This window comes from Olea europaea, chromosome 22 (assembly GCF_002742605.1).
Source record: "Olea europaea var. sylvestris chromosome 22, O_europaea_v1, whole genome shotgun sequence".
In the NCBI taxonomy this organism is placed as follows: Eukaryota; Viridiplantae; Streptophyta; class Magnoliopsida; order Lamiales; family Oleaceae; genus Olea; species Olea europaea.
The window spans coordinates 14,706,730-14,727,301 of NC_036258.1; the positions used below are offsets into that span (position 1 = coordinate 14,706,730).

Below are 20,572 nucleotides of genomic sequence, written 5' to 3' on the forward strand. Positions count from 1 at the left end.
TTTCTTTTTTTTCCTATTGATATTTAACGACACAATTGACGGAACAGGATAGCAAAGGGTATTTCGCACAAAAGATTTCAAAGAGGACCTTTTATGCTATTTTCAAAAGGTAGGAAATTCTCGACACGGCATGACCAATTGTTAATTAGCTTTATAAATTAGGGTTATGTTGGATGGATAGAGATTCGTAGGCCCCTGTCCAAATAGGAAGCGTAGGCTCTTTATTCTATTCTCTAAATTAGAGAAATGCTAAAATATCAATGGAAATTTTCACAGGATTTTTATAGGCTTTCACAAACAGGTGGATCTCATGATTTTTTGGGTATATTTTGAAGAGTGTTGCTATGGGTACAAAATTATTCAACGGAATTTTTACATAAATTCAAAATGCACATACACAAGGTGGGTAGTGTGTGTTTTTCCAATATAATACTCACATGGTCCCATCCCATGTGAATACCCTATTTTTCTTCTGTATAAACAATTTTGTACGTGGAGAATTGTTCTATTTTGAATAAGATGGGACCCACGTATTTATGAGAGACCGTAAAAACCCTATGAAATTTTCCAAAGTGTAGCATTTCTCAAAAAATTAATAGTACCATCATCCATTCCAAGCCTCACGAGTAAGTGAGGACAAACTCGGTATTAGCTAGACGGCAGTAAGAGGCGTGCATTAAAACGGCGTCGTTTGAATTCCTCCCCAAATGCTGTACTGCCGCTCTGCTGAATTTCCTATCATCTTCCAAAGCCCCAAAAGGCAAAACCATCAAAATTTCTCAGGTCTTTTCTTAGCTCAGCAATCTCTTCAATTTAATCTCTCTCCACACACGCATTTTCATAGTATATGGTATTGTTTTCTATAAATCTAATGAATTTTCCAAATTTTGTGTATATAAATGCAGATATAGGTATACACATACATACATACATACAATGGGAGTAGGAGGAAGGGATGCTTCGATATCACTGGATGGCGTGAGGGACAAGAATTTGATGCAGTTGAAAAAGCTAAACACTGCCCTTTTCCCGGTCCGGTACAATGATAAGTACTATGCCGATGCTCTCGCCTCCGGTGAATTTACCAAATTAGGTCAGATTTAACTCGATTTTTTTTTTTTGTCATTTTATTAATTGGGAGTTTGTTGTTTTGCCTTTTTTCTTTTATAAGTAGGGACAAATGCTGTCTGATTTTGTTTGTTTTTTCTTATGTTTTCAGGATTTGGTGTTATATTGCTGGAGAATATATTGTTTGATCAATTTTATCAACTGGGCATTTCTTGTTTTTCCTTAATAGTAGCTGTTGGGGAAAAAAAAAAAAAAAAGAAAGAAAAAAAGAAACCACACTTATTAACGCTGTCTTCTGTGGATTTTAGAGGATTTAAGCTCATAAAAAGGAAAATATGGTGATATTTTTTGCTTTTGGTTGGAATTTTGGCCTACGTTTCAGTAAAGTGTTTATGTAGTGATTTAGGGATTTTTGTTCTGCTTTCATATTAACCAGTATAGAATATTGATGTTGAATGGAACGTATTACAGGATTTCAGGCTCATTAGAAATCTTCTTTTATCCTTTCTCCTGTGTTGTTTAATCCAATTCTTTGTCTGGGTTTGGCTTCGTTACTGATTATTCAACTAGTTGTTGCTTTCTTTTTCATGTACGCAAACTTATTATTTCAGGTTTTCACCCGAATTTTTTTGAGGACTAATAATCATTTATTGCTTGGAAGCGTTTCTTTTTCTTATCTTCACCTTTGTCAGATTGTTAGTCAGGGTTTTGTTTGGTGTCATTTGGATGTCATAGCTAGTTCTCCTTTTGTGCTGAAACTATTTATTGCTGATTACCTAATGTTGTTAGGGGTTTAACTGTTTAAGGTCCAGATTAATTCAACGTGATTTTTAGTTTTCTCTGATGCTTCGTTCATGAATTATTCTTGTTGTGTGAATTCAAAATGTTTAGCGTTCCTTTAATCTTGCAGTAACTTGGAAAAGTATTGGCTGGTCTATATTTCTCAGTGCTTCCTGATTTTGCTAGGATGTGTTTTACCATCATAGCTTCCTGCTTTATGCTTGCATTTTCTTTGATTTTCAAGTTATTAGTTCATTGCATAGATCTCTTTTATGACTGTCGACTGATGCTAATTGTTCTAGTCTAACTAACATAAGTATTCATATTTCGAATCAACTTCCATGCTGAACACTTTACTACTGTAAAGAGCTATTATGAGCCATTTTGCTGGGCTCGCTTCATTTTGCTGGGCATGGACAAGAAAAAGGTTGATTATGAAGTGTAGCACATTGAGAAAAGACCTCTTCTCAGCACATTAGTTACTAATTTGACCAAGTTTGACATATGAAATCATTTAAGTTAATGTTGTCTAAAGAACAGCCATTTATTATGTTCAACGATAGAGACATGGTACACCAAAAAAAATTAATAATATAGCGTGGTAGAAGTTGGCATATAGTCAAGATATGTGCTCTCCTGTGATGGTACTAAGAAATCCCAACTTAATGAACATAAGGGAAGGAGTTCTTTTGCATGCCCGTATGTATAAAACAATTGCATCTTAAGGTTAGTTCAGGGCAGTATAGTTTGAAAACGGTGGTTTATTAGCTCCAATACCTCTGAACTATGGTACACTAAAACTATCCATGGTCCCTTATGAAGATAGATTGAACGGTATAGGTGCTTCTATAATTAATTTAGTAATTTCATATCTCAACTCAGCAAAGCCTGATCTCATATTTTCTACGTAGATTCTCTTTCTGTGATTCAGTTAAAAAAAATTAAAATTAAAATTAAAAAAATAATAATAATAATAATAGAGAATGATCCTCAAGATGGTAAACTCTGACTTATTAAAGGAAATTCCAGCAACATAAACTTTAAAAACACTTGCAAGCATTGGCAATCTGTTTTAATTGACTTTCCAACTGCACTGTGAAATAAACTTGGCATCTGGGTAGTTAAAGCTTGAACAAAGATTTTTGCCCCAGTTTTTAGAAGTAAATAAATGACTTCGGGCTAATGATGCTTAAATTATTGACATAATATAGTAACATAACAGTGAAATCAAGGAAAGAATTGTTTTATTATTTGAAGAAAATATTTGATATGTACCTAAAAGGATGTTAGTATAGAACAAAAAACTAGGGACGTAAACTTTAAGGTACCACTTAAAGTGGACAAGGTTTGTCCTTGGAATTATAGCAGTAGATATAAAATTAAAAGAATGACAGAGAATTATGACTTGAATTTAATTATTACTGATTTAGAAATAAACCTCAACATTCCAAATAAATTTAATTAGTTGAAATTATGTCATTGTGAAAATGTATGACACTTGTAGAAATGTAGTGATGAAAGTTGGAGATAACAATGATAGCAGCAGTTGATGTGCTGGATGTGAATTGCGTATAAATTCAATTTTATACTGATGCCAATTTAACTAGCAACCTGTCTCCTTCAAACTGTTGAGTGTAACTTGAATTTGTGTCTTCTTGTTCGTCCCATAATATTTGCCTCTTTTCATCTTTCTGCCTTTTCGTTTTAAATCTTATCAACAGGTTACATGTGTTCTAGGTATAACATACTAAACCCTAACAGCCATATGTAACTCTTTTCACTTGAATGACTTCTTGAAAGACTTGCTATGTTGTCCCTTCTTTAAGGTGGCACAGTCTCTTTTTGCAGCACCCTTTCTTTATCAGAATATTCCCTCAAATATTAGAATGCATTTGAATAATACTACCGAAAGTAAAGCACACAAATTGAATGGTGTAGCACACAAAACAACTATTTGCATGAAACAAATTTAACAGTAAAAAAGTAATTGTAGGTCTTAGAATCCCATATGTTACTAGTTTCTCTTTTACAAGATGTCAATTATCATGCCTTCTCAGATTTCTGAATGGCGCTCTTTAATTTTTTCTGAAGTAATGAATTTAAAAAATTGACCATATAGAGGTTGATAATTATCTGCCCCATTTTACGTAATGCTTCTCGTCTGTTCAGATGTTACCGAGATATCTCTTAATGTGGTTCTTTTGTTTTTCCAGCATATTACAATGACATTTGTGTTGGATCAATTGCATGCCGTCTTGAGAAGAAGGAAGGTGGTGCTATTCGTGTATACATAATGACATTGGGTGTCTTGGCACCATATCGTGGGTTAGGCATTGGTAAGTAATCTGCTAGTCTTAGTTTCAAGAACAAGGTGATATTATTTGACAATAATTAATTTAGTTATGGTGTATTTAGGTACAAAGCTGGTGAGTTACGTGCTTGATCTTTGTGCAAAGCAGAATATTGGTGAGATCTACTTGCATGTGCAGACGAACAACGAGGATGCCATCAACTTCTACAAGAAATTCGGATTTGAAATCACGGAAACCATTCAGAACTACTATACAAATATTACCCCACCGGATTGCTTTGTTGTTACCAAGTTCATTACTCAAACAAAGAAATGACCATTTGGATCGAGTTACTACTAGATTGATTTTTACTTTGCTTTGATGAAGCATGAACTAGTTTTTTGAATCGGAAGATTGGGATTAGCTATTTATTGGTAATGTCTCCATGAGACTTGAGGAATTTGATTTAAAATTTTAATTTATTTTTCTTCCTTAATAGTGTCAAGTATTGCCTAGTTCACCTTTTCGAACACGCAAATGGTGATTTCCCCTTTCTATTTTATCATTTCGTGCGAAGCTTGCATCTCTAGTTTACATTTTAGCCTCTCCGTCCGACCTTCTGTTTCTTGGGGTACTCGTTTACACGAGCTCTGGCATCCAAACTTTTTGACTTTATTATCAAAATAAATAACTTATATTTAATTTATATCACTATGAGAATAGTAACAATAAAGAAAGAGAAACCGTTATAAATTGGAGAGAAAAAGAGAAGAAAATAGAAAAATCAATAGACTCATGTGTTATATTGAGAACCAAAGTATCATATTTACAAGGAAGAATAAAATATATAAAGATAATAAAATTTAGGATTGTAGGGATATAATTGTTATTCACAAATAAAATATTATCTACAACACTCCTCTTTAAATAATACAGTACAAAATGATTGTTTCGTTAAAACTTTGTCAAGAAAATTCGATATGACAAAACTTGAGCTAAGAAAAAGTACAATTGCTCCTCTGATTTCAATTCTAGTATCAATTCATCTGTCTTGTACGTTAATGTCTTCAATATTGTAATTTTTGGTGAAGTATATCTTATGTTATCTTGTATAGTTTTCAAATAACATTGTTTTTATATGAGATATTTATCAACTTTTGATAACTTTAGTAGTATGATGATTCGAAAAATAGCTCTTATTGATCTTTTTGGGAGCCTCATATACATCAGAGTATTATTTTGAGGGCGATAAATGTCTTTTAGGTTACAGACATTCATTACACAAAAATATGCTTTATTTAAAACTTATTAGGAAAAACCATGTGAAAATATTTTAATGAAGGAAAAAAAGTACTTATTCTTTTAAGTATGTTACAAAAGTTGTCGTTAAAAACTTTGTCAGGAAAATCCAATGAGACAGAACTTTTAACCAAAGGAAAAGAATAAAATGCTTATTTACTTTCCTTCATGATAATATCATTTGAATTATATACTTCAGGCATAAAATCGTTCAAGAATAACATTAATAGTCATGTCATATAAATTGGCTGTAACCGTATTTCAAGTTTCGTGCATTGTTAGAATAACAACATACGGATATGTGACTTCATCAACCTTGAAATTCACTTTGTTGAAAGTCATTCATCATATATTATGACTTTATTTTTATCATTTTCTTTTCATATAAGTGTACACATTCAGATATTCGGATTGTAAATCCAGAAATTCAAGTCTCTCTAGTAAATTCAATCTAAGATTACGTTCCTTTTATTTATTCAATCATTACTTCGATCGATATATTTTGACGCATTTATTTCAATTACTCGCTGTATGATATATATATATCATGTGCAGAAGTGTTATCGACACCTTTTTTCTTTTTCGATTTTATTTCTTTTCTCATAATGATATAATTTATTGACATATCAAGTACATGAACATCTTTCAAAATTTTATAATTTATTATGTTTAAATACTCATCAAGTGTATATATTTCTTTAATGGGGCCATTTTTGTTAATTGCTTCATTTTCGTTTGGAGATTTTTTTGTAATAGAATCAAAGATCATCATGTCTAAGGCGTACCATAAAATTTATCAAATATAATATTAATTAATTTCCCTCTAGATCGGTAATTCGAGTTAGAGCATTTAAAACTGGTGTATGAAATATTGTTAATCGTGTATATATATTATATATAGTGTTAAATCATTTATTGATATCCCTTCTAACACTCATTAAAATGTTGAAATTTAAACTCGCTCATATTAATAAAACATACCTTCCTAATTGTATAATATGAAAATTATGCTTATAATTTAATTTTTGAACAGTAATTTCGTAAATTTCAGATTGCAAATAACATGTAATCATTTAGTAGATGTATCGAATCTGTTATATAGAGATAATATCTAGATGGTCAATGTGAAGTGTGACATGCCCCATATATCGCCCTAATTAATTTTAAAAAATATAAAAAATTCAGTCTTTGTTTAGCTAGTGATAGTTAATGACCAATAAGAGAACAAATATCATAAACGAATTTATTAAATTGAAGAATCTTCTAATTCTTCGTTGAATGTCCATTCGAATTCTCAATTTAGCATCATTATTGATTCAATGATGATTCAATTGGTCATGCCCAAAAAGCAATAAGAATTCTGGTTCAATACAATGCTTATCATTCAAATAACTATTCAATCAACTAAAAGACATAATTAATTCTTGAAAATATGATTAACTATGATGTAATCATATGAGAACCAATGTCCACATGGTATAAGTTTTATGTTTTCATTTAGTGATGAACACAAATTCATAAATTGTAACAAAATAGGAACGAGATAATTAATCGAACAATTGCCAAAAAAAAAAATAATAATAAAAATAAAGATAATTAATTATTAGAAAAGATGAAACACACTTAAAATATTGGCTTGAATTTATTTACACAAATTCAATTGAAAAAGTAGATATATTAATATAAAATTTGCCCTTTTGATTTCATAATTGATTAATGCAAAAAAGATATTCATTCAAAATAAAAACATAATCACTATGCATACAATAAAATAATCATTGCTTCTTAGAGCAATGAATCAAAATTTTCCTAAATTATTGAAATTGTAATATCACGTCCTTCTGGAACAACATTTCGCTGGAATATTAGAATAATATAATTTTTTTAAACAAATCTGCTTAATGTTCTTCGCTAATATTAACGAAATTGTAAATTGTGTGTGTGTGTGTGTGTGTGTGTTTTTTTTCCCATGAAAGCACAATTAGAAACAAATTATATTTAAAGAATATTATATGAAAAATATTGTATTTTTTCAAAAGTAATAATATGTGTGAATTTGTGCTTCTTCAAGAACAAGTCGATTTAGGTTGTTTCTTATTTAAATTGTTTATTTTTTCAAGGACAATAATACAATATTCTTTTAAAATATCGTATGAAAAAAAATTATTATGTAAATATTTATTTATCATAAATTGATATAGTCAAACTCGATATAATTAGATCAAATTACTATACCTCTTTGTTATACAATTTCAAGTTAAAATAATATTAAAATTTTCTTTGAGCAAATTAAAAGAGTTTCTTTGTAAACTCAATTGGCTAGAACTTCGTCTTTCTTTGACTAAAGGGGAAAAAACATCTACCTCAACTGGCTAAATATTTGAAAACAAAAATAGAAATAATTTTTTCTAACTCAATTGGTTAGAACTTTATGCTAATGACGTATTATAAGCTAAAGAGAAAAGGAGGAGAATGTGAAAAAGTTAATAGACTTGTGTGTTATATTGAAAACCAAAGCCGCATTTTTATAAGAAAGAATCAGAATACAATAATAATAAAAATCACAGTTGCTAGAGTATAATTGGCGGTCACTAAAAAAATATTATTTGCAACAGATACAATATTATTCTTGATATTCATTGTTTACTAAGGTTTTTGAGAATAGAAATTATATTAATTTTATTCTCTATAACATGAAGAATTCATGTACATTATGCGATTTTACTAGCCCATTTAAACAAGGAAACTATTTAATTAAATTCCTACAATCACATCTAATTATATTCCTGCAATCAATAAAACAATATTCCTAACAGCTATGACTAAACAAAAATAGGGAAAAACTAATAACGATGAAATAAAATCAGATTTATTAGCGCCAAGTTTTCAGCACTCCCCCTCAAGCGAGCGTATAGATGTTATGTATTAATAATGAAATAAAATCAGATTTATTAGCACCAAGATTTTCAGCACTCCCCTTCAAGCGGGAGTGCAGATGTTGTGTATTCCCAACTTGTCTATGATAGAATTAAATGAACGTCGGGTTGCTCTACTAATAGACCTCCTCCTTTGGTCATAAATCCGCAATCCCACTTAGAATGTTCTCGGTTTAAATCTTTTCCTTTATGAAGTGCAAAACTACCCGAACGCACTTTGTTTTGTTGCGTTAAAATGGGTTATGAGCAAAACTAATTGTAGCTTTGTTATCACAAGACACCATTGCAGATCTTTTTGGCTCCAATCTTAGCAATTTAAGAAGGTTTATAATCCATGAAACTTTATAAATCCCTAGGACCAGTAACCTGAACTCAGCTTCAATGCTTGATCGCGATACAACTTGCTGTTTTTTGCTCCTTCAAGTAACCATATCACCCATCCAAAAGTTGCAGTAGCACGTAGTAGATCTTCGGTCATTGATTGAGCCCGCCCAATCTTCATTTGAGCAGGCTTCCACAAGGAGGTGGTCATTCTTCTTGAAAAATAGGCCCTTACACGATGTTGCCTTTATATAGCATAAAAACCTTTTGGTCGAGTATGTAATAAGTAGATTAGTCTTTCACAAGTTTTTAGTACCCATCCATGTCCACTGGCACTCCTATCTTTGATTGTAGCGATTGGGATTGCCGCAGCTAGTTCTAATCCGATAAGCAAGGCTTCATACTCAGCTCGGAAACACCCAGTGCTGACCACACTGAGAGACACGAAAGCGCAGGTAACGTCAGTTGGCGAAGTGGCGTTAAGCATCCCTAGCGGTCCCGGGCCATCGCACGGAAAACTATAACCGAAATCCTGTGGCAGCAAGCTTGCGTCGTGTTATTCCTGTTTCTTTATTGAGGACATATTTCCTTTGGCATACAATTATACCATGTTTTGTACAAGCTAGCTCCATACTTCAAAAAATCTCAAAGTAGGGATCGACAAAATGACTATACCAAACCAAATTGAGTTGTTCAATTCGATTCTACCAAAAAAAAAGTTGATGATTTTGGTTCGTAGAACCGAGAATCGAACTCAATTTATTATTATTATTATTATTATTATTATTATTATTATTATTATTATTATTATTATTATTATTATTATTATTATTATATTTTCTTTTTACTAATTAACGAATCACACCAAAAAAATCCAACTTTAAAAATTACGAGTGTAAAATGGACAAAAGATCAGTTATCATTGCATTTTACCTTATCAGTTAAGATAAAATGGCCAAATTTAAATCTACATTCTAATTCATTTCTCTCATTTTCAATTTTAGATACACACTTGCACTCCTATGCCTCATGTACTATTACATTTGCTGAATGCTTGATGTTTATTTTTATTTTTTTTTATTTAGGTATATATTACTAATTTATGAATATAATGAAAGATTTTAATTTGTATTTATCATTTGAAATTTAATGGAACCAAAACCAAAATCACAACGGAATAGAATGGTTTAATTCTAATTTGGTTCGATATCTTAAAAAAAATAAAAAAATAAAAACAAAAGTTTGTTCTATTATCGAAAAATAATTGATCCATGGTTCGATTTGATTCTCTTGAAACCAAAACTAAATGGAACAATGTCCACCCCTATCTCAAAGTCCCCAAATCTTTAATCTCGAATGCTTCTGCCAAAAGCCCTTTCAAACTTTGAATTTCTTCTAAATCGTCACCTTTAACAATTACATCATTGATGTACACAATAAGAATAAGTTGTTCTCATGAGTGGTAAGTGTTTAAAGAATTAAGTGTAATATCCTTGGCTTTGTAAATAATCATATCCTTTCAAAGTAAGGTTGGGCAAAACTCCCGAACCTAATCGAGCTGTTCTTCTTAGTTATATACATGAATGGATATTTGAATCAAGAACTAACGAATTTAGATCAATTTTCAATTTTAGTTTAAAAACCAAGAAACTGAATAAGAACCAAATCTCCCTATTTTTAAAATTTATTTATTTTAAATAAGTCAAATAATTTATTTTTTTAAATAAATTTGTTAACTAGTTAATTTAGCTCAAAACCAAAAATATGATTTTCTTATTTCTAATTTTCAGTCTAAGCTCAACTTAATCAAATTGATCTAAATTTTACCCAAACCCAAATCTATTATCTTACCGTAGTGTCGTTTCTACTATTATGAAAAAATCGAATTGCAACTCGACAGCACATTTTTTAATTATTTTGAGCTCTCTATCTTCTTCTTCCTATAATTTTAATAATCAAATATATGAAGAATTCAGCAAAGAGAAATGCAAAAGATATATAAGATTGGACTAAGTTATTTTAGAATAACTAAGATTGGACATGTCATTAATTAAATTAATTTTAAAAAAATTAATTATAGTACAAAACTTGGGAACCGAATCGAATCGAATTGAATGAAACCTAACCCGAATGGTTTCACAATTAAATTTGGACCAGACGATTCTCGTTGGAATCGAAATGAACCGGACCATACCCAACTCTATTTCAAAAACTTAGTGAATTGTTCAAACCGAGCTCCCGGGGACTGCCTGATGCCATATAAGATCTCATTAGTTTGACATCTTCAAATCAAGGTGAAAAATCCATGTATACCACCTCATCCCATTACCCTTGTTTACCCCTATGGATCTTTCTAAAATCCAATTTACAATCTGGCTGGCTGCAATTAAATGAAGCCATTTTTTTCATTTTAAATGGGTCTCACTGTGGTGTAAGGATGGCAAAAGGACAGAGAAACTCATTGGCTTGACATGTCTTGGCTCGTTAAAGCTCGGTCCATGGACGGCTCTGGCTCATTTTGGGAGAAACCCGAGCACTAGCACGAGCCTAACATGGTGCTCGATCGATGAGCCGAACGATTTTTGAACCGTGCCCACAAGCATAAAATTCACAAGCCCACGAGCTGACAAGTAAAAAAAAAAAAACGCTCAAGCTCGTGCTTGAACGAGCTTTAGCTCAACTCGTCAAAGTGATGAGCCTAGCGGGGACCGACTCAACCCATTGCCATCCCTTGTGGTGGTCGCCAATGTTGATTATGCCACAGGACGGCTTTTAGTGATTATGAGTTTGCAATGCTGATGGTGAACTTGCGGTGGTGGGAAATGGGTAGGAAGGGTCCTTTGACGAGCCGAGCTCGTGAGCACCAGCTCGACCCATTGTCATCCCTTGCGGTGGAGTTCTCTAATGGTGATTATGCTGGAGGGCAGCTTTTAGTGATTATGAGTTTGCAGTGCTGATGGCAGACTTGTGGTGTGGGTGGGAAGGGTCCACGATGCTCTTTACAAATAAATGAGAAATGTTACATGTATATGCTATTTTTACAGAATGTCAATTGTCAAGATTTTATTGAATTCTTGACAAAAACAAAGTTAAACCAACCAATTAAATTCTACAATGCAGCACCTTTAAATTCATCTGTACGAGTAGCATATTTGAAAATAAAAAAATCTCGAGCTCAATTAATAAAAATTAAAAAAAAAAAAATTCCGTTCACCTCTAGTGAATTTACAACTAAACTTTTATCCCAATAAATGAAGAGATCGACCATGCCATAACTCAATCCATAAATCGTTAACTAGCAACAGTTCACATCTGTTTCATTTAAGAATGCAGAATACATCCACGAGAATGGCAAAAATACCTTACCTAAACGGCAGAAATAATTAGAACTTCCTCCAATACCATCGTGCAAAATTAGTTAACCAGCAAAGCATGCTCTAGTATGCCAGCCCTTTGCTGAGGTTTGCAGGCAGGGCTGAACAACCCCAACCAGCGGGAAAACTGGATATGAAAAAACTATCACCATTAACATACTCATCCGCATCCTATTATAAACTTTATTATCCCCGAATTCATCAGATATATGAAAACATTGCAATTACGAAGACACTAAAACCATAATAGTTCATATATAAAAAACAATACTCTCGCCTGTCCAATAAGTGCATTCGCGCAATACAGTTGAACCGATGCCTACACCCAGAAGTATCCTACGAGAAGACAAAAAGCAGAAATAAATCATCCATCAGTAGCTTCACAACCCGTGATTAATCAAACACCTAGAAATGTACACAAGCTAAGCCCATAAACACAAAACCCAAGACAGCATCATATAATCCCCTTGAACTAAAGCAATGTAAAACTAGGAAGGATGCCATCTAATCCTTGGAGGATTTGTTGATGAGAGACTTGTGTATGTGAGGGATTACTCCACCACCGGCTATGGTTCCTTTTATGAGAGTGTCAAGTTCTTCATCACCACGTATGGCCAGCTGCAAATGCCTCGGGGTGATACGTTTTACCTTCAAATCCTTGCTCGCATTACCAGCCAACTCCAATACTTCAGCAGTTAGGTACTCTAAAATAGCAGCAGAATAGACAGCAGCCGTCGCACCCACTCTTCCATGAGCAGTAACTCTCGACTTCAGGAGTCGATGGATGCGGCCCACAGGGAACTGCAGGAAAACAGTAATTAGTTAAACTATTGTCTAAGGCTCACTACATGAAAAATTTCTGATGATCAAAATCTATTTAAGCTAATTCGTACCACTCAAGACTCGATTTTTTGGCAAAAAGTGGTCAGCAAAAGGCTTTTATATATTGTTACCATATACACCGGCGAATATTTGGAAGAAGAATGATTTGTTGCTAATTGTCAGGGATTGTATCTTTAATTTATTTAGTTTCCTTTTAGATCAAATAACTGTAAATATATATACAATACACAACACAATGTAAAAGGGGTTTTTTTGGACAGAAATTTCACGCAATATGTTCGGCCTTTTTGTCACGGTATCAGAGCTAGGGTTCTAAGCTCTTACCTGCTGTGAATCTCGCCTCGTTCGGTGTATTGGGGACCATCGTCGGTGCCTCTCCGGGAGATCTCTGTTTCAGGTGTTGGGCGTGTGGGTCCAGTCGCCCTTCTGCGCATTTCAGGTTCGATTGTCTTCTGCGTTCGGTCGTCGATTGTCTTCTGCATTCGGTCGTCGATTGTCTCCTACGTATTTCCGGTTTCTCTCGAAGTTTCAGCAGCTTTTGCCTCCATTTCTTGGGTGTATCGTGTAGGTGCGTGGTGCGTTTCTTGTAGTCGGACTGTGGTGGTTGATTAATTGTTGTCTGCGGCTCTGTTTCAGTTTCGGCTCGTTAATTTATTTCAATTTCAGCACGTGGTTTAATTTTTTTTTTTGTCTGGATTCTTCATTTGGTTGAATAATTTATTCATCATGTCAATTGATAAGTTAGACTCATTTATTATCTGCTTCAATGGAAAAAATTATTCGGCTTGGGAATTCCAATTCCAATTATTTGTGAAAGGAAAAGAGTTGGGGGGACATCTAGATGGTAGTGATCCCGCTCCTAAAGATGTTGAGGCTTTGTCGAAGTGGGAAATTAAGGATGCTCAAGTTATGACTTGGATCCTTAGTTCAGTCGAACCACACCTTATTCTCAATCTGAGACCTTACAAAACTACTGCTGCTATGTGGGATTACATTAGTAAGGTTTACAAACAAGACAACACGACTTTAGGATTTCAATACTTTTCAGGTTTTCAAAATCTTTGGACTAAATATTCAGATATAGTTTATGCTAATGTTCCCGCGGCAGCCCTATCTGCTATTCAAACAGTGCATGAGACAAGCAAGAGGGATCAATTCTTGATAAAGCTACATCCCGAATTTGAGGCTGCACGATCCAATCTGATGAATCGTCAACCTGTACCATCTCTAGATACTTGCTTGGGTGAACTTCTTCGTAAGGAGCAACGTCTAGTTACTCAGGCTGCCGTGGAGCATAGGGATACTATCAGTGCTCCTGTGGCTTATGCAACACAAGGAAGGAACAAGGGTCGTGACATGCGTGCTATCCAGTGCTATAATTGTAAAGCTTTTGGTCACATTTCTCGGGATTGTCCTAAGAAATACTGTAACTATTGCAAGAAACAAGGTCATCACATATCTGTTTGTCCCATTCGGCCAGAAAAGAGGCATACTGCTGCCTATCATGCCTCCACTAGTACCTCTAACTTTGCAGCATTGCCTACTGCTTCGCACGTTGTTCCAAATCCTGCTTCTACATCCACCCTCACCCCTGAAATGGTACAACAGATGAGCAATTCTGCTTTCTCTGCCTTTGGACTATCAGATACTCATAAAACTTCGTCTAAACCATGGTTCTTCGACTCTAGAGCTTCTAATCATATGACCAACACCGTTATTCCTCTTTCCAATGTGAAAGAATATGATGGGAATCTAAAAATTCATACTGCTAATGATAGTTCTCTGCCTATCAAAGGTGTTGGTGATCTTTCAGATTCCTTAACTAATGTTTTTGTGTCTCCCAATCTTTCTACAAATTTACTTTCCGTTGGTCAATTAGTTAATAGTAATTATAATGTTCATTTCTCTCATTCTGATTGTGTTGTGCAGGATCCGATTCAGTGTCGGGGAAGATGATCGCAAAGGGGCCTAAAGTGGGACGACTCTTTCCCTTGCATATTTCTCCTTTTCCTAGTTCTCCTTTACTTTCATTCGCATGTAATACCATTAGTACTGATAATAAATTGTGGCACAAACGTTCAGGCCACCCAAACTCAGATGTACTTCGCACTTTATTTAATTCTAATTTATTGGGTAATAAAACATGTTCGTCTAAACTTTCTTTTGATTGCACTGCATGCAAACTTAGCAAAAGTAAAACTCTACTTTTTCCCACTCATGGATCTCGTGACTCACAATGTTTTGATATTATTCATAGTGATGTTTGGGGAATTTCACCTATTATTTCTCATGCACGTTATAAGTACTTTGTTACATTTATTGATGACTTCAGTCGTTTTACTTGGGTCTATTTTTTAAGAGCCAAATCAGAAGTCTTTTCAATCTTTAAGCGTTTCCTAGCTCTTGTTGAGACTCAATTTTCTAGCCTCATTAAGATCTTGCGATCTGATTCTGAGGGGAATATATGTCAAATGAGTTTCAGAACTTTCTCCAAAGTAAGGTATCCTCTCTCAACATTCTTGTCCTTCAACACCACAGCAAAACGGTGTTGCTGAAAGAAAGAATCGTCATCTCCTGGATATGGTAAGAACACTCTTACTTGAATCATCGGTACCTTCTCGATTCTGGTGTGAAGCACTTTCCACTTCGGTTCATTTAATTAATCGTCTACCATCTCCTATTTTAAATCATGTTTCTCCATTCTTTAAACTATTTGGATATTCACCCTCCTATTCTGATCTGCATACATTTGGTTGTGTTTGTTTTGTACATCTTCCTGCTCATGAGCGACATAAACTTACTGCTCAGTCTGTTAAATGTGTTTTCCTTGGTTATGCTGTCTCTCAAAAAGGTTATATTTACTATGATTCTCACGCTAAACGTATAAGCATTTCTAGGAATGTGGTTTTCTTTGAAAACCAATATTTTTTCTGTCTCATTCTGAGCTACTCCATACATCTTCATCTATCCTGCCTAGCTTCTCTGATTCCCCAGCTGTTATAGCACGATTTAAGCCAGGACTTGTGTATGAACGACGTAATCGTGGGTCTGATCCTCCTACTGATGTGCCCCCTCCTGATCTCGAACCGGCACCTAATCCTCCTACAGTTCCCATCTGTCTTCATCGGTCTACTCGTCATTCTCGCCCTGATCGGTACGATTTCTCATCTCCTGTTTCTCTTGTAGCTACTTTATCTGCTATTTCCGTTCCTACTTGTTACAAACAGGCCATGGAACATGAGTGTTGGCAAAAGGCAATGCAAGCAGAACTTCAGACCCTTGAGGAGAATCACACTTGGGACATTGTGCCTTGTCCTCCTACTATGAAACCTATTGGGAGCAAATGGGTTTTCTCTATGAAACTTCATTCTGACGGCTCCTTGGATCGGTACAAAGCTCATCTTGTAGCTCTGGGTAACAGACAGGGATATGGGGTTGACTATGAGGAGACATTTGCTCCTGTCGCCAAAATGACCATAGTCAGGACGATCCTAGCTATTGCTACCTCGCAGTGATGGAACCTACATCAGTTGGATGTGAAGAATGCCTTTCTTCACGGCGATCTTCACGAAGAGATTTATATGAAGCTTCCTTCTGGTATGACTACTTCATCTCCTCATGATGTTTGTAAACTACGACGTTTTTTGGATGGACTCAAGCAGGCTCCCCGAGCTTGGTTTGAGAAGTTTCGTAGCACACTCATTACCTTTAGTTTTGCACAGAGTCAGTATGATTCTTCTCTCTTCTTCCACAAGTCTACCTCTGGTATTGTACTTCTCTTGGTTTATGTGGATGATATCATTATTATTGGCACTGACTGTGATTTTATTTCAAAGCTTCAAAAGTTATTACATGCAACTTTTCACAAGAAAGATCTCGGCCAACTCACATACTTCTTAGGACTCGAAGTTCATCATCAGCCCAATGGTATTTTCTTAAACCAGCATAAGTATATTCAAGATCTTATTGCGTTAGCTGGGTTGGAGAAGTCTTCTTCTGTTAATACTCCTATGGAAGTCAATGTAAAGTATCGGAAAGATGAAGGGGATCTTCCAGACTATCCTACTCTATATCGTCGCCTCGTTGGGAGTCTCATCTATTTGACTACCACTCGCCCAGATATCTCTTATGTCGTTCATCGGGTCAGCCAGTTTATGTCTTCACCTCGGCATCTTCATCTTGCGGCCGTTCGTCGTATTATTCGCTATATTCGTGGATCATCCACTCGTGGGTTATTTTTTCCTAAAGGGTCGTCTCTTCAACTTTCTGCCTACAGTGATGCTGATTGGGCCGGGTGTCCGGATACGCGTCGTTCCACTACGGGTTGGTGTATGTTTTTAGGTGATGCTTTAATCTCTTGGAAATGTAAGAAACAGGATCGCGTCTCTAAATCATCTACTGAGGCTGAGTATCATGCTATGTCTACAGCTTGTTCTGAGATTATTTGGTTACGAGGTCTTCTGGAGGAGCTTGGGTTTTCTCAAGATAATCCTACTCCTCTTCATGTTGACAACACCATTGCTATTCAGATTGCAAATAATCCCGTATTTCATGAACGTACGAAGCATATCGAAGCTAATTGTCATTTTATTCGTGATACTTTGATGGATAGGGTGATATCTCTTCCCTACATTTCTTTTGATCTCCAAGTAGCAGATGTCTTCACCAAAGCATTGACTCGACTACGACATCATTTCCTTGTGGGCAAATTGTTCTTGGTTGACCTCCCAGCATCAATTTGAGGGGAGGAGTTACCATATATACCGGCGAATATTTGGAAAAAGAATGATTTGTTGCTAATTGTCAGGGATTGTATCTTTAATTTATTTAGTTTCCTTTTAGATCAAATAACTGTAAATATATATACAATACACAACACAATGTAAAAAGGGTTTTTTTGGACAGAAATTTCACGCAATTTGTTCGGCCTTTTTGTCATATATGGGATACTCACAATACTAACTATGAAGTCTAAACTAGTTTACAACAACCTAGAAGGTGGTTAAATAGGTTTCAGGGGTAAATTTTATCCAATCTGTTTTGCAAATGTCCTGTTACTGTTAGACACATCCGATGTCTAACACTGTTAAAAATGTTGTAGAAGCAATTAAACACTTTAACCTTTTGCATCAATTCTTTAATTAAGTTTCAAGACAGTAATTCAGTGAAAAAAACATGGATTTTTCATTTTTGTATGTATTCGATCAGGATTAATCTCCATCTACCATTTGACCTATTTTATATCAAGGAATAAAACATGCAGAAAGATATATTTAGTACATTGATTCCAAAAGATAGCTTATACATCTAGAGTGATAGGCCTATAGATTAAAGAATATGCTGGAGAACACAACACAACACAGTATTACTGTACAGGGAAGCATAGATACCAGACTTCGCTCATAACAATGAAGCATGGACTCTTACTAAGGTAAAATGTCCAATGGGTAATTTGCCATATTTTTCATATACTTTTAAAGTTTCTAATACACTCCAGGAGTTATTTAGGGACACTCCTCAAGCAATGTATTTAGCATTCCATGTGACATGTTGATGCGGACATCCATTTATTATTTATTTTCTATTTGGACCATTAGTTATATTTTATTTGGACTATTGTTTATGTTTTTGTTATTGGGCTTGTTTAGTGAGTTTGGCCCAAGTCCTTCTCTTTAGAGTTTGTGTTCTGCTATTTATTTCTGTTTTGTTTCTCATTTGAGACAATTGGTTTTGGCTTGCAGCCGGCCGTTTCCCCCCTTGCTTCTCCCTTTCTGTCCCCTGGTCTCCCCTCGTTCCCCCTTGTTTCTCTCCGGTTCCTCCCCCTTTCTTACTGCTTTCGCCTTCTTCTTCTGGTTATGCTATATTCTGTTTGTTCTAACTACTTTGCAGGAATTCATTTTCATCCTGCATCAAAGTGGTATCAGAGCCGAATCTTGGGTACTTTCTTTTTACAATCCAAAATCTCTCCTTTTCTCCCAAATCTCGTTGAAACAGCACAATTGAAAGAGGTTTAGCATAAGAAACAGCAATTTTTTTCCATTCTGTTCTCTGCCCTTGTTGAAGAGGAAAAAAAAATCGTGTACTGTTCACGGGTACTGTTCACACCCGGGATTCCAAATATTGTATTTTCATTCTGTAGTATAAAAAAAAATCGTGTTACTGTTCAGGATACCTCTTCCTGTTCTGTTGATCAATCTAGTCGCTTCGATGAACAAAAAGAGGAGTTACCATTCTATTTATCTTTGGTACATTACTGTTTATCTTAGAAATTGCATCAATTAAATTTTTTTGCTGCTGTTGATCTAGTTGTTTATCTAAACTCACTCACATAATTGGACCCATTCACTTCAATAAGTTCCACTTTTACCTCACTTATTTTACGTGATTAGAGTTTGACTAGTATTTGACCCTTACTTTGCTATTTTACTTATACTAATAGTATTAGTTTGTTTTGGATTTTAATCCCAAAATTTAAATTTAAAAAAAAATAGCTTAAATTTTCATTTTTCATTACTTGCACTTTTTGTTCGTTGATCTCCCTATTGCATGTCATTAAGTTGCTATTACAGTGCATATAGTTACATATTGGTCATCTTGTCACTTTTAGCTCCAGTACCTTAAACATGGACCCATCACAATTCGATGCACTCACCCGACAAATAGCGGTTATTCAAACTCAAATGAACGCTACTCTTGAAGAGCGTAAGGCACTATTTGTTAGTTTGAAAAATTTTAAACACGTCCCTCATTCAATTGATGTTGATAATTCTAAGGTGTCCCATAATAGACAACATCGTCGACAATGTAATCAAAAATACTTTCGACCCGATTGTAAGGATAGGAATAGGGGTCAAATTGGTGAGCGAGAACGAGATAATTTTGAAATTCTTACTCAATGGAATGCCCTTAAACAAGGAAATCAATTAGTGACTGATTATATCGCGCAATTTGAGGAATTTCGAACCAAATGTCATTTAATTGAGGATGAGAGCACGACTTTGAGTAGGTTTAGCCAAGGTCTGAGAGATGATCTTAAGCGCAAGCTTTTCCTTCGAGGTGTCACTACTCTTGATCACGCTTACTCTTTAGCTCGAGATTATGAGTTAATTATTAGTACTCCATATGAAAAGCGTGCTCATCGTAGTTCACCCATCTCATTAGCGTCGCCTCATCATAACTCTATCATAAAACCGTCTCCGTCTAATGTTCCTGCTATTTGGAAAAATAATTGTAAAGGTCATGAAAGTCCAAGATCTTCTTCTCCATATAGAAAGCATATTGACAATCATCCTTCAGTGTCATTGGCTCCACTTCCTCCCGTTAAGTCCCTTCTAGGACCTCTCCCGTCTGATGTTCCTCCAATTTTGAAAAATAAGGGTAAAAATTTTTATAATCATCATTTGGCTTCATTGGCTCCACCTCCTCTCATTAAGTCCCTTCTAGGACCTCCCCCTTCTAATAGTTCTCCAATCTTGGAAAATCAGGGTAGAATTTCTGAAACTCTAAGGTCTTCTTCTCACTTGTTGTGCGTCAACTGTAAAGATTTTGGTCACATTTCTTCTAAATGTCCTAATCGAACCTTAGTCATGGAAGAACGAAAGAATGTAATAAAGGAGCCGTTAGAAGATCTAGTCTATGAACCTAAACTTGAAGATTTTGA

The 20,572-nt window shown here is 34.7% G+C and overlaps 2 protein-coding genes across 2 annotated transcripts in view; one reads left to right on the plus strand and one right to left on the minus strand.

Annotated features, from left to right (window-relative positions):
* Nucleotides 1–602: 602 nt before the first annotated feature.
* On the plus strand, nucleotides 603–4,635 carry LOC111371800 (N-alpha-acetyltransferase 50). The gene is made up of 4 exons (XM_022993965.1): nucleotides 603–783; nucleotides 906–1,093; nucleotides 4,062–4,184; nucleotides 4,264–4,635. Exons 2-4 carry the CDS (start codon nucleotides 937–939, stop codon nucleotides 4,473–4,475), a joined length of 492 nt encoding a protein of 163 aa, XP_022849733.1. The 5' UTR covers nucleotides 603–783; nucleotides 906–936; the 3' UTR covers nucleotides 4,476–4,635.
* Nucleotides 4,636–12,277: 7,642 nt separating this feature from the next.
* Nucleotides 12,278–20,572, minus strand: part of LOC111371801 (probable histone H2A variant 1) — a 12,820-nt gene continuing 4,525 nt past the window's right edge. The window contains exon 2 of the mRNA XM_022993966.1: nucleotides 12,278–12,870. Within this exon, the coding sequence (XP_022849734.1) occupies nucleotides 12,574–12,870 (297 nt within the window). The 3' untranslated portion in view covers nucleotides 12,278–12,573. The remainder of the gene's footprint in view (nucleotides 12,871–20,572) is intronic.

Excerpts from the sequence above, each read along its gene's own strand:
- LOC111371800 (XM_022993965.1), top strand. The coding sequence starts at position 937 with ATGGGAGTAGGAGGAAGGGATGCTTCGATATCACTGGATGGCGTGAGG. Across the intron at positions 1,094-4,061 it reads CGGTGAATTTACCAAATTAG|CATATTACAATGACATTTGT; the intron begins GTCAGATTTAAC and ends TTGTTTTTCCAG. Across the intron at positions 4,185-4,263 it reads ATATCGTGGGTTAGGCATTG|GTACAAAGCTGGTGAGTTAC; the intron begins GTAAGTAATCTG and ends TGGTGTATTTAG.